The sequence below is a fragment of the Benincasa hispida genome, chromosome 1, assembly GCF_009727055.1.
Source record: "Benincasa hispida cultivar B227 chromosome 1, ASM972705v1, whole genome shotgun sequence".
NCBI lineage: Eukaryota > Viridiplantae > Streptophyta > Magnoliopsida > Cucurbitales > Cucurbitaceae > Benincasa > Benincasa hispida.
The window spans coordinates 53,085,486-53,100,151 of NC_052349.1; the positions used below are offsets into that span (position 1 = coordinate 53,085,486).

General features: G+C 39.0%; 1 protein-coding gene across 4 annotated transcripts in view; it reads right to left on the reverse strand.

Moving 5' to 3' along the window:
- Positions 1 to 259: 259 nt before the first annotated feature.
- The window catches only part of LOC120081680 (WPP domain-interacting tail-anchored protein 1-like), a 31,571-nt gene continuing 17,164 nt past the window's right edge, over positions 260 to 14,666 (reverse strand). For 2 of the 4 annotated variants that reach the window (XM_039036757.1, XM_039036768.1), the window contains exon 5: positions 260 to 842. In XM_039036757.1, the coding sequence (XP_038892685.1) occupies positions 675 to 842 (168 nt within the window). In that variant the 3' untranslated portion in view covers positions 260 to 674. Of the gene's footprint in view, positions 843 to 6,394; positions 8,319 to 14,666 lie in introns of those variants that run through there. The other 2 variants (XM_039036784.1, XM_039036776.1) reach the window with 2 other exon arrangements.

A 14,666-nucleotide genomic window follows, 5' to 3' on the forward strand; every position in this document is an offset into this window, starting at 1 on the left:
ATTTTGATGACGGTTGCCATCTAATCTCTAAGCTTTGCAGTTTCCATTGAAATCCTAATTGAAATGAAATCTTCAGAAATCAGAAACAAAATAGACTAAATTTATAATTTAACCAAAATTCATATTGTTTTTCAGCCCAAGTCCAATGCATTCTATTCTTGTTTAAGTGGCTGTGTTTTGTCCATTAGCACCATTCACATAAAACATAGGCAAGGACCGAATACTGATCATCTCCGATATTGTATTAACATCATGTCAATTTAATAGATCCAACAGCAGTAAGAAATCAAAGAACTGTTATTATAGTACCTGAATAAGTCTTGTTTCCAGAGAAAAGTGGCCTAAAAGGGAAAACAAATGAGTGAAACTATACCCTCGATAAGCTACAGCGAAAGCTTCCTTTTTCATTCTTCCATTGACTCATCTAGGTAATCATACGGTTAGCCTAGCAGCACACTTCCTCACTCTCAGTCAGTTCTCGGTCTCAGCTTTAATATCATTTGCGACAAAAGCCAGAAAATTCTCTGCTGTGTCGACAAGGACGTTACAAAGTTCTATACAACCAGCAAAATTTGGAAATCTCCCTGTTAATGATTTCTTTGGAGGTTCAGGATACAGATTGAAATGACCCTATCCTTAGCCAATGAGGCTGTTTTTTGAGTTCTGTAAATTCGTTAATCTTGAAGTGAAGACAGGTAAACTGCAGCAATTATGATTAAAACAGGCAGTACTAGGAATAGATGCTTTGAGCTCAAAACAGTTACATCGATTCTTCTCATGGTCTCTAAATCAGATTCAATAGCAGCGGAATGAGCCGCACTCCCACCAACTGAGACATCATCCTGAGTTTTATCCCAAAAAAAAAAAAATAAAGAAAAAAAATAAAGAAAGAAAGAAAGAAAGAAGATGATCTCTTTCAGTACAAATAAATTTCCCAGTGGTCACCAACATTAAATTTCAGACAATAACACAACAGAATGAATGAAGACAAATAGAGAGAATACCGAGAACATTAAAAATCATATCTCAATTACTTCAACAGACCTTGAAGAGTGATTTCATATAGTCGCTTAACCCTACTAACAAAATGATGACATTGTATCCCTATTAAATTGACTGGTTGCCACAAAGTGGGTTATATCCTATTTCTGAAGCAATGTATCAAATTCCTTTTATAGATTGTCACTTTGTCCAGTAGTCCACTTCTACCATTTATCTTGCATGTTGTGTCTAATTAGCCAGCATTTGTTCAATAAGTGATGTGGTGTGCTGTTAGTTGCTGTTAGAAGTCTTTTTGTATTTCCTTCAAGTTTCACTTAAGTTCTCTCGGGTTCTTTAAAGTTATTTTATTTTGAAGTTCTTTTGTAAGTTGCCATGTCGTAAATCTGAATCGGACATCTTCTTCAGATTTCCTTTGATCAGATAAGTTTTTAATTCCTATTTTAGTTCATTTGATCAGTTTAATTCTTCTACCCCGAAAGAGAATTGTGTCAAATACCATCAATAACAAGTATTGCCCTCTTGGTTCGGTTCAAAGATGATAAGTTTTTTAAAAACTAAATCTCATAATCTCTTGGTTGGTACATTCACAAAAAACAAGTCAAGTGATATCTCTTACTTATGTGATTATAAAGCATGTTTTGAAACTTGTAATTATACAAATGTTGACAGTTTTCTAACAAATATAACTAGAATAGGCTCAACAATGATCTTAAGCTCTAATCTTAAGAAATGCATTATTCGTTACGGAACTAAATTGAAATTTATTATTAACTAGCCATTCATCCGATCTTATCCTGCACCATCAAATTCCTTTCATACGGGTATACTTTTCACGTAAATTAGGAGAGAACAATTAGCAATGTTGAATATCCCTCCAGTCTTTAATATCAGAAGACTTGAATTACTTGAAAACAAGAGATGCTAATGACAATAATGCTCATTTTTCTTTCCCTTTTATATAAATGTCCAAACCAGTTTGTGCACACCTCATTATTTTTACAGGACAACTATCTAATACTAATACTACTACGCTTGATTGCCAAGGTGAATAGGATATTAGGATATTAAATTCTAAGGTTAGTGGTCTCCCACGGCTTGTACCCATTCCCTCCAACCCTTTATTATTTACATGGATCCATAGTGGTTTTCTTTATCACTATATTATGTCATTATAATAATATTATTATTATTTGTTGCATTGTTACCTTCTTTCTAAATTTACTTCCTGAATTATCTATTTATTAATTATTAGAAATAACTACCCTTCAAGTGTTTATAAGAGCTTTTTATCTTTTTCTATGATTTAAAACTTCCCTTAAAGAAAAGGAGCTTTTCCTTTTCTTTTTCCTATGATTTTAAAAACTTACTTCAAAAAGAATATATATCATTCACTTGGGTTCATATTTTGATTGATATACTCAACCAAATAGGGAAGTCGACCAAGAAAACTGGAGGCCCTTAGATATAGCTAGGTCCAAAATGATCTACTTGGGCTCATATTTTGATTGATATACTCAACCAAATAGGGTGGCCGACCAGGAAAACTAGACGCCCTTAGATATAGTTAGGTCAATGATCTTTGTCAACTCTGCTAAGCATGTTTAAAGACAGCAGCCTCTTGCAACCACATAGCTCGTGGATGGTATGCCTTCATCAACCACCAATGTCTCTATCCCTAAAAGCTAAACTTAAAACTAGCCCTAAAAGTAGACTTATAAGTCCAAGTCCCCGTGAGAGTTCTTTTATTGCAATTCTGTTCACAATTTTCATCACCATAGGGACAGACCAGATTCTAGTGCCATTAAATGTGGTTTCATAGGCTATGATCCTAATTGAAAATTGTAAACAAATCTACTCAAAACGTCCATAGTTCCACGTTGATCCAATGAGAACTTATCAAATAAAAATTATCAATTTTGTAACTAGAATAAAAAATTCCATGTGAAATTTCAAGTTCCCTCTTAAGCCTCCTAGTCTCCTACCATCGTGACTCATTAACTGTAATCCCACCAGATTTTTTTTTAAAGAAATAATCAAAAGATTATATTCTAAAAAGAACAAAAAGCCTCGATGTGAGGGTAGAGGAGACCCCTCAATGAAAAGCTATACAATGGGAGCTTCCAGTCGCTAATAATCAACATAGGTTGTAACTACAAAAGAATTTCTTCTCAAATTCCGCACGAAAAGGCCTTCCATCATCCATCATCAGGTTTCTTGGGATACAAAACGATAATCTCAAGCTTTAGATCCACAATCTATAAACGAAATTGCAGTGGAGGATGAGGTGATCAATGTCTTCTATCTCTTTCAAGCACATTCTACATCCTAGGGCAACACAGACCACCTCCTAAATTCCCTTTGGGGTCTATTATCGGTATTCAAACTCCTATGGACCAAAAACCAAAGGAAAATGTTTAACTTCTTGGAACTTTTATGCTTCCACATCGTCCCAGTAAGTGAGATTCCACCTTTGTGGTCTTAGAATCAAGACTTTTTGTTATAAGAAACAGATTTCATTGATCAAATTTACAAAAAGTGGCCGAAGCCCATGCCAATAGAGTTACAAAAGAATCCTCCAATTGGTCAAAAGAGAAGAAAGATTATAGGAATCAATGAATCATAGTAAGATTTAAATTTGCACCATGTCATGGCACAAAAGATAATGAGCTCAAGATAAAAATCAAAGGAGCTTCCCTTGTCATTGAAAAGACGTTTATTTCTCTCATTCCACATAATCCAAAAAAAAGCACAAATCAAATGCATCCACATTATCTTCTTTTGTTTGGTAATGGGATGTCCAGAGAGTATACGGTAGGAGGCTGTCAATGTTCATAGGTAAGGCAGTATACCATCCAAAAGATGAGAAGATCTTCCAAAACCTGGCAGCAAACTGACAATTGATAAACAGGTGGCTAGATGTTACTTGGTCAGATTTGCAAATGATGACAGTGTGGAGAGAGAGCATCGTCTTTGAACCCTATCGCAAGTGTTGATGGCATTGTGGCTAATTTCCCAGTTCAACCTTTTTGGTGTAAAAATCCTCCCATATTGCTCCATGAAGAGGGTGGTTTTTGGAGGCCGAATCAGTTCCCAAAGATACGGAAAGTGCTTTTGCGGAGAAGAGTGTGATTTTGGGATAATTAGTATGATTAGTAAGGCGCGTTTTAGTAATTAGACATTAAGTTTGTATGATATTTTGGTTATTGATGAAAAGTAAAAAAAGAAGGAAGAAGAAAAGCACACACAGGTATACGTGGAAAACCCTAATATAGGGAGAAAAACCCACGATACAGAGTTTTTCTTATTATAATTTTTTATACTCAAGATACACAGAGACTACATGCTTAAATAGAAAAAAGGGAAACCCTAGGGTATAGTGAAAAGAAAAAACCGCCCCTAGGACTAACACCTTAATTTCAACTCTCCCTCTCAAGTTGGGACGTAGATATCAATGAGGCCCAACTTACGTCCCAACTTGCTAATACATGAGTCGAAAAAATGTCTAGGAAGCCCTTTCGTAAGAACATCTGCAATCTGCTGACTAGAAGGAATATAGGGAACACTTATGTTGCCACTGTCCAATCGTTCCTTGATGAAATGCCTATCAATCTCCACATGTTTTGTTCTGTCATGTTGTACGGGGTTATTGGCGATACTTATTGTGGCTTTGTTATCACAGTAGAGTTTCATAGGTCCATCATGACCTTGACCAAGATCACTTAAGACCTTTTCCAGCCAAATTTCCTGACATATCCCCAAACTCATGGCCCTGTATTCAGCTTCAGCACTACTTCTGGCAACAACCCCTTGTTTCTTACTCCTCCACATCACAAGGTTACCCCACACGAAGGTACGGCATCCCGATGTCGACTTCCTGTCTACGAATGAGCCTGCCCAGTCGGCATCTATGTATGCCTCGATACATCGTTTGTAGGACTTCCTGAACATCAACCCTCTGCCCGAAGAGGTTTTCAAATACCTCAGAATGCGCTCTACTGCTCCCATATGTTCTTCGTAAGATGACTGCATGAACTGACTAACTACACTGACTGCATATGCAATATCTGGTCTGATATGGGAGAGATAGATTAACTTCCCAACAAGTCGCTGATATCTCTCCTTGTCAACTAGAGCATTGTTCCTTAAGTCACTGAGTCTAGCATTAGCTTCCATAGGAGTGTCTATTGGTTTACAGCCCGTCATACCTGTCTCCTTAAGTAAATCCAGAGTGTATTTTTGTTGAGACACTGAAATACCTTCTTTCAATCTTGCCACTTCCATTCCGAGAAAATATCTTAACCTCCCGAGATCTTTGATTTCAAATTTCTCAGCCATTTTCCTCTTCAATCTGTCAATTTCTGAAACATCATCACCTGAAATAACAATGTCATTTACATACACAATCAAAACTGCAATTTTCCCTAATGCTAATTTCTTTGTAAAGAGGGTGTGATCTGAGTATCCCTGACTGTACCCCTGTGACTTCACAAAAGTAGTGAACCTGTCAAGCCAGGCTCTCGAAGACTGTTTCAACTCATACAAAGGACTTTCGCAGTTTACATACCCGGTGATTGAACTGTTTCTCGAACCCTGGAGGTGGACTCATGTACACTTCTTCTTCTAATTCCCCATTAAGGAAGACATTCTTCACATCAAACTAGTGGAGTGGCCAGTCTTTATTAACTGCAACTGAGAGAAGAACACAAACTGTGTTTAATTTTGCTACTGGCTATGAAGCACAGATACTCATATGAGGCAAAGAATCAGTATCAGACACGATCGGATACCGATACTTCCCAAATACGTATCTAACACGCGATTTGACGTATCTATTTCTATGCATACTCTTTTTTAAAGAAAAAAGACAAGTGACACATTTAATCTTTCCCAATCTAAAATTAGGCAACTTATTTAAAAAGCTCAATACTCGAGTCCAAAACTAAAAGAAAAAAAAAATAATGGATCAAACTCTAGACTAGAATCATCTAATCTTCATATTCATATTTGAGTCCCCACAAAGTCCACCAAAATATAAACCATTTGGATATCTTCAACAATAAGTTCTTCGTTTATCTTCCTACTTCTCTCTCTAATCTTCTTCTTCTTTGCAATATGAGCCACTTTTCTATTGCATTTTATTAACTATTGTACTTCACTATCTTAGATGTTGCTTTTTTTTGTATTGTATTTCAGTGTTTGTATTCTATTTTGTGCTATTGTTATTAACTTGTATGCTAGCTAAATTTATCTATATCCTAGATTTTTTTAAAGAAAAAATTGTATCTTCAACGTATCAATATCTTCGCTTTTTAGAAATATATATATTAAAAAAATATATAAAAATGATGCATCCTTAGACGTATCCGTATCTTAATTTTTTAGAAATTAACGAATCGTCGTATCCGTATCGTGTAGCCATATCTGTGTCTGTGCTTCATAAGCTACTGGGGAAAAAGTCTCGGAATAATCTATTCCGAAGGTCTGAGTGAAGCCCCTTGCAACTAACCAGGCCTTGTATCTGTCAATTGTTCCATCAGGTTTATATTCAACGATAAACACTCACTTGCACCCAACTGCTTTGTGTCCCTTAGGAAGAATGACCTGGTCCCACGTGTTATTTTTCTCAAGTGCCCCCATCTCTTCCATGACTACAGCTCTCCATTCGGGAATCTCCATTGCTGCATATATACTGCTCGGTATTGTAAGTGTGTCTAGGTTTGTAGTGAGGGCTTTAAATACGAGAGACAAGTTGCTATAAGACAAGTAACTCTGCAGAGGATACTTCGTGCATGATCTTGTACCCTTCCTTAAGGCAATAGGAAGATCAAGAGAGGCATCATGATCTTTCTTCTCTTCTGGCTCCCTACTGACTTCGGCTTTCTGTTCCTGTGTCTTATCTTCTAAGGGATCTCCTCCAATGTCAATAACATTCTCTGTTGGGACTAGTTCTTCACAATTACCACCACTTGTATCAATTACACTCTCGGTACAGTCCTTAGTACTGTCACTGTCTTTCTTGTCTTTACTTACGTCACTTTCAACACAAGCATCATTGCCAGCATAAACGTTACCATTATCAGGTATAGGAGTACTTGTACCTGAAACTGACACCTGTTCTAGAGCCAGGAAGTAACAGGCAGCGCTATTTCCTTTCTGAGATTCCTCCTATAGTACGTGATCCATGGGACTTGTTCGATGGGCAGAATGGGTTCATTGACACTTATGTTAGGAATCGATTCAGGTAAGACTGACATACTCAGACCCCAACTAGTCTCTTTACTCGTACTCTCCCCTGAAGAGGACTAAGGGAAAAGAAGGGATGATCTTCGAAGGTCACATCCATGGAGACAAAATACTTTCGGGAAGAAGGATGGTAACATTTGTACCCACATTGATGTAGTGGGTATCCCACGAAGACACTTTTGGGCCTGGGGGTAAATTTGGTTTGATTAGGGCCATGAGTATGAACAAACACAACGCATCCAAACACCCGAAGCGAAACATCAGAAATGAGTCGGTTATCAGGATAAGACTCTCTGAAACAGTCTAAGGGGGTTTGGAATTTTAAGGCCCGGGAAAGCATTCGGTTTATCAAATGAGAAGTTGTTAGAACCGCATCTCCCCATAAAAAGGACGGAAGAGAAGTTGACAACATAAGAGACCGAGCAACTTCGATCAAATGACGATTTTTCTGCTTGGCTACCTCATTTTGTTGAGGAGTATACGCACACGAACTTTGATGGACAATGCCTTTAGAGAATAGGAATTCCCCGAGGGAGTTATTAAAAAATTTCCGACCATTGTCACTACGAAGGATAGCGATCTTTGCATTAAGCTGGGTTTCTATAGAACTGTAGAACTGTTTGAAAACAGATGCGACTTCAGATTCGTCGATAAGAAAGAAGACCCAAGTGAATCTAGTGTGGTCATCAATGAAGGTTACAAAATACCGTTTGCCTGTGGCAATAGTAACGGGTGACGAACCGCACACATCGCTATGGAAGAGGGTGAATGGTTTGGAAGGCTTATAAGGCTGAGGCTTTAGCTACACATGGTTGTTTAGTTTGGACACACACATCACAATTTAAATTAGACAGATTAATATTGCGAAACAGATGAGGAAACAAATATTTCATATAATGAAAACTAGGATGTCCAAGACGATAGTGCCACAACATATAATCAGTTTCAGAGGTAGAAAAACAAGAAGAAAGTAAACTAGTCCCATCACATATCCTAGAAGAAGCATCTTTAATGAGGAAATAGAACCCCCCATCGTGTCGGGCAGTGCCAATCGTTGTCCCCGAGTTCAGGTCCTGAGAAACAACAGCATCAGGTGAGAAAGTAATCCGACATCTCAAATCCCTTGTAATTTTACTGATAGATAACAGATTATAAGATATTTTAGGTACATGCAACACATTCTGAAGAATCAACCCCTCAAAGGGTGACAAGCGGCCTTTCCTGGCTACAAGGGCGAAGGACCTATCAGCAATTCTAATCCTCTCATTCCCAACACTTTGATGGTATGAAATAAACTGGTCGAAAGAACCAGTCAAGTGGTCTGTAGCCCCTGAATCTAGAATTCGCGGCTTGTTACCAGTAATAGTAACAAGACCAAAGGATTGAAGTGTACCTAATTGGGCGATCGCGCTTACACCCACTGTACTAGAGCTAGTCTGATTGGTTTCCTGGTTCTGAGGTTGAGAACCTCCATTTGTTGATTCACTGGCCAGTGCTCGTCCAGGCCCTGACTGACGTCTTTTACCATTCGGCGAACGACCATGCAACTTCCAACATTGATCTTTAGTGTGCCAGGGCTTCTTACAGTGTTCACATACCGGTGCTGGCTTACCGTTTTTCTTATTATTAGCATAACTCGATGCTTTAAAAACAACTAAATCAGTTGACGAGACAAGTGTATTATTCATAGCACTCGACCTGTCCTCCTCAAGGCGGATTTCAGAATAAACTTCCATCAGAGATGGTATCGGACGAGTTCCTAATATTCGACTCCTTACTGCATCAAACTTCGAATTCAATCCCGCTAGAAAACCATAAACTCGATCGATCTCCTCAGACTGGTAATGTAAAACTCCCCTATATGGGCAATTCCAGACCATCTCTCGACATAAATCCATTTCTTGTCAGATAAGAGATAGCTTGTTGAAATATGTCGTAACGTCCATTGTTCCCTGCTTGCATTCATGGACTTCTTTCCGTAAGGTGTAAAGCTTGGAAGCATTCTGTCGTTTGGAGTACAGTTTCTGTACTGCCTCCCAAATATCCCGAGCAGAGGCTACATATAGTAGGGGTTCGCCAATTTGAGGCTCCATACTCCCTACTAAAATAGATCGCAGTAGGGTAAGATAGTCGGAGACAAGGACTTGGTGGAAGTAGAAACACCGATCAAAGGAGGTAGAAGCATCAGAGGGAAGGAGACAAACATTACCGACAAGAAGGCGAAGTGGAAGGCGAATGAAAAAACAACGGAGGAATGACTTAGCGATAGACACCGGGAGCGGAGGAAACAAAAGAATGGTGGAAAGTCTATGCAACATGAGAGTGGACTTCGGTGGGCTACTCGAAAGGAGTTTCAACCGATGAAAAGGGAAGAAACAACTCAAAGGAGTGGCAGTGTTTGGAGGTTGATCGTGTATTTTGGCCATGAATTACTTGAGGTAAGCATTTCGATTTGCTATTTTATTTGGTGTTTGATCCTCCGCAAACTAGGGGAGTGATGGGGAGGTTATGCAGCGAAGAGAAACCAACGGCAAACATGAGGTCGGATAGGCATCATAGCCATCGGAAAAAGAGCGCCTGATTGATAAAAAGGGGGAAACAAGATGGAAAGATAGAATAGGGAAATGAGAACCTGTCGACTACGACATGGTCAGAAAAGAGAGAGGGCTGACAGAAAATTGATAAAGAATAGACTTGTCATCGGTCACCAGTGGAAGGGCGAAAAATGTTGCTGCTCAAAGTTGAGAGGATGGTTAGCCGCGGTGGAGAGACAGACACCGGCAGGTCATTGGCCAGGATGGCAAAATGATCGACCGGCCAAATCAATTTTCATATACAGGAGAGATGGGAGGTTTTTTGGGCTGAAAATTACAGAGGGGACGGACTACCATGGACGGAGAAGAAGGCGTGGGAGGAAAAAATTTTGAAGAGGAAAACAAATTTCATACCCACGTGAAGTGTCAGGACGGGGGGACCGGAGGCTAGAAAAATAGGCATCATTGATTCTGTGAAGGTTTTGGGGTTGGGAATGCAGGTCCAATTCTTTTTGTTTAAGGAAAACAAAATTAGCAAAGAGGTGTCAGACATAAGTGAATAAGAAAAAGAAAAAGAATTAAGAAAATGGACTAGAGCTAAGGTTTGTTCTTTCATGGAATATGGGCTTCAAATGCCTCAAACGGGCCCAAGTCATCAACCTAGTAATACGGAACCCGGGAATGGACAAAGTGGCAGCCTTATTTTAGACTTGATTATGAGCTGAAATTACTTGAAGCTAATTGATACTTCTAAGGAAGATGGGGTTTGGGCCCAGAAAGGTTGAACAAGCAAGTGGAACATGGACCTAGCCCATTAGGGAGGATTTTCAAATTTTAACACTACAGCAAATGGTGTGGAGATAGGCCCGTGGAAATACTGTGGAGTCCTTGGTTGCTTATTGGGCTAAACCCAAGTGAACTAAGTGAAGCCCAAATCTTTTCCAAAGCTGAAGAGAAGGCAAATTTGTCCAAGGTTGAAGAGGGGTTGGTGGTGCTTGTTTAAAAAAGGGAAAAAAAAAAAAAAAAAAAAGGGTTGCCCAACTTTTATGATCATATTTTGTAAGCACACCTTGAGGACAAGGTTACCTTCGAAGGGCAAAGTATTATAAGGCCACTAGTTAGGAATATATTGGGATAATTAGTATGATGACTAGTACGGGATGTTCTAGTAATTATACATTAAGTTTGTTAGATTTTTTAGGTTATAAATAGTATGAGTGGGGTGGGAGTAAGAGTGAAGTATTTTGCGGGATTTTCTAATTTGGGAATTTGGGAGAGTCTAGCCCTTAAAAAAGGCTAGGGGTTATCTTGTTATTTTCAATGATTTTATAATATATTTCAACATATTTCCATATTGGATTGTTCTTGAGTTTATTCCGTGTTCTTGAGTGTTTTCTTGTTAGAAGGTATCCTAACAGGATCCCTTTGTCTCTAGTTGCCAAATCCATTTGTCCTTGGTGGTGGATAAATGGACTCAGCTATCAATAAGATCTATCCATTCTTCAAGCTCCTCATCTTAAAAATTTTTCCTATAGTAGAGAGACCATCCATGACGAGTGTCCCATAGATCATGAATGGTGGATAGCTTTTGGTTAGAAATATTGTATAAATGAGGATACACCTCTTTTAGGGCAGAATTCTGCAGCCGCCAATCAGACCAAAAAGAGGTGCTTTTCCCGCTTTCCACTAGTATAGAAACATTGTCCCTTTTAAGGTTCATGTGTAGCAAGATCGCCCACCAAGGACCTTTTATATAGTTAGGAAAATTGTCGTTTGGCCAAGAGTTATATGGTGTCGATCCATATTTTGCATCAATAATCTGCCTCCAGAAAACCTCATCTTCATGGTAATATCTCCATATCCACTTAGCAAGAAGAGCATGATTATTATCAGCCAAACGCAGAAAACCGAGGCCCCTTGTGTTCGAGTCTTGATGACTTTATCCCACCTAACAAGATGTGATCCTTGTTGAGATGGTCCACCCTTCCAAAGGAAATTCATAGGAAATTCATATACAATTTCTCAACGTTATTGACAACTGTGGAGGGCATTTTGTAGAGAGATAAGTATGTGGGGAGGTTTGATAGAGTAGCCTGCAAGAGCTTAAGACGTCTGCCCTTAGAAATCTGATTATGGTTCCATGTAGCTAATCTCCCTTCAATCTTTTCGACAATAGGATTCCAAAGGTATCAGTTTCTGGCTTGTCAAACAAGGGTAATCCAAGATAGGAGCAAGGCCGATGCCTCAGTTTGCATCCAAACCTTCCAACAATCATCTCCATCTTAGCTTGTGTTGTGTTGATACCCATGATTTCAGTCTTGTTTCGGTTTATGTTCAAACCAGAAGCCTTCTCAAAACTACTAATAAGGTCAAAGAGATTTTCAATTGCTTTGTCACTCTTATCTGTGAATAGGATGGTATCATCTGCAAAGAGGAGATGTAGAGCTATGCTCGATGCTTAAACTTTTGGTCAAGCCATTGAAACTAGCCTCAGTCATCATTCCGCTTAAACAATCCATAACGATAAAAAAAAGGGTGATAGGAGGGTCACCTTGTCTGAGACCACGTGAAGCTCAAATCTTACCTTTAGGGCACCCAATAATAATGCTACACAAATTTGATGAGGATATGCAGCCCTGTATCCACCTTTTCCATAATGATCCAAATCAGCCATGTCAGCTACACAAATCAGCTACACAAATTTGTTCTTTTGCCATAAGAACAAGATCGAGGAAGTCCCAATCAGCCATGTCAAAAGCCTTCTCAAAGTCAATTTTAATCACTGCCCTTGTTTCTTTCTTCTAGCAATGTCTTCAATGACTTCATTAGCAATTAAAGATGCATCAAGAATCTGTCGACCTTCAACAAAAGCAGATTGACAATTTGTGTTTGGCAAAACTCTCTTGAGGCATTCAGAAAGTACTCTGGAAATGATCTTGTATTGACAAAAGATAAGGCTAATGGGTCTATAATCACCCACCATACGAGCATCAAACATTTTTGGGATAAGATAAATGTCTGTTTCATTCAAGTTAGCATTAATGATCCCCTTCTTGAAAAAATTTTGGAACACTCTCTTTATGTTTTTCTTGAGGATGTTCCAATATTTTTTATAGAATTCTGCAGTAGATCCGTTCGGGCCCAGTGATTTGTTTGAGCCAAGATCCCAAATGGCTAAAAGAATCTCCATTTTTGCGAAAGGAAACTTGAGATCTCTTGCTGAGGGAAAATAGGATCCCACTGTTTATTATGTGGTAGGTGACGGTGGCCAACATCTTTTGTGTAGAGAGTTTCATAGAGGGAGACAAATTCTGCCACAATTTTCTCCTCTGAAAGAAGGCTAATCCCCTCTCTAGATAAAACCTCCACCACTGAATTCTCTCTTTTTTGCATTAATAAGTCTGCAGAAGTTTGCCAAATTCATGTCTCCTTTTAGCCATCTATTTTTGCACTTTGGTCGCCATAATAATTCTTCTTTTGTACTTACGGATAGTATTTGGGCCTTAAGCTGCCTTCTTCTTTCTAAGTCAGTTGATTGTAAAGGGCCACACTCTTCCATAGAATCCAAGCCAGCAAGATGAAACAGAAGCTGGTTCTTTAGAGTTATCAATCAACCAAAGGTGGACTTGTTCCATTTCTTAACGACCCCTATAAACGTTTTGAGCTTTTGCGTAATTCCATGACCCGACCAGTCAACCAATTCCAAACCACCATTTTCTAACCAAAGGAGGGAAAGTGCAATGTTTCATCCACATGTTCTCAAAATGAAATGGGAAGGGAAGCCCACTTAAAGGATCCTAGTTGGCATAATCGGGAAGTGATCCGAGGTAGGTCTATCAAGGCATTTTACCAAAGCATCCTTAAATTTTTTCAATATGGGGTCTACGACTAAGACTGTCAATGAGGGCGAGAGGTGGGGTTGTCTCGAAAGCTAGACCAAGTGTAGAGGCCATTATTGAGGGGCAAGTCAACAAGGTTGTTACTCTCAATGAAGGAATTGAACAATCTCATATTCCTAGCGGTCGCCCCATCCCTCGATTTATCATGTCACCATCTGGAGACATTGAAATCTCCTCCCATAATCCATAAATCTAAACACAATGCGGATAAGTCTTCCAACTTTTGCGCAAAAAAAAAAAAAGGCATGCCCCTGTATCGACAAGGTCTGTAGAGCCCTGTCAACCAAAGGCTATACCCGTCATCAACAGTAATGAGAAAGGAAAGAGTGTATTCATCTCTAGTGATGTCTAAGACAAAGAAAGCTAGATCATTCCACATGATGTGAATAGCATCGACCGAACTGTTAGCTCCCAATGAAGTCCACACAATATTTTGGGAGCTCGAGCTCCATATGGATTGAATAAGAAGACGGTCAAACTAAATAGTCTTAGTTCCCTGTAGAATGACAATGGTAAGGTTATATGTGTCAGTCTCCTTTTTAATGAGGACTCGTTTAGCCTATTCATCGAGACCCCTAACATTCCAAGAAACAATGATCATAACAAAGGTTCTTTTCCTGCCTTGAGAAGAAGAGGGTGGCTTGTCATAGTTGACAGAAGACCTAAGGCCCAATAGTTCCTTAATAAGTTGTCTCTACTTTTTGACATTTTTGGACTTCTTCTTGGCCGCAGGTATAGCCGTGATAAAGAGTTTATTCTTAAAAAGCCATGGTAGAAGACACTTTAAGTCTAAACTAGGATCCTCAACACTATCTTCAATGTCGGTGTCCATAACATAATGTTCAACAAGAGTAGATGGGGAATTAGCCTCCTGGAACACCACAGCTTGTCCCACAATGAAATCTTGAAGCATCAAAGGAGAAGGTGGGGGCAAATTGGGGGGTGATGGCTAGGCTTCTGGATGAGAAAGATGGGTTGGGTTATCTAG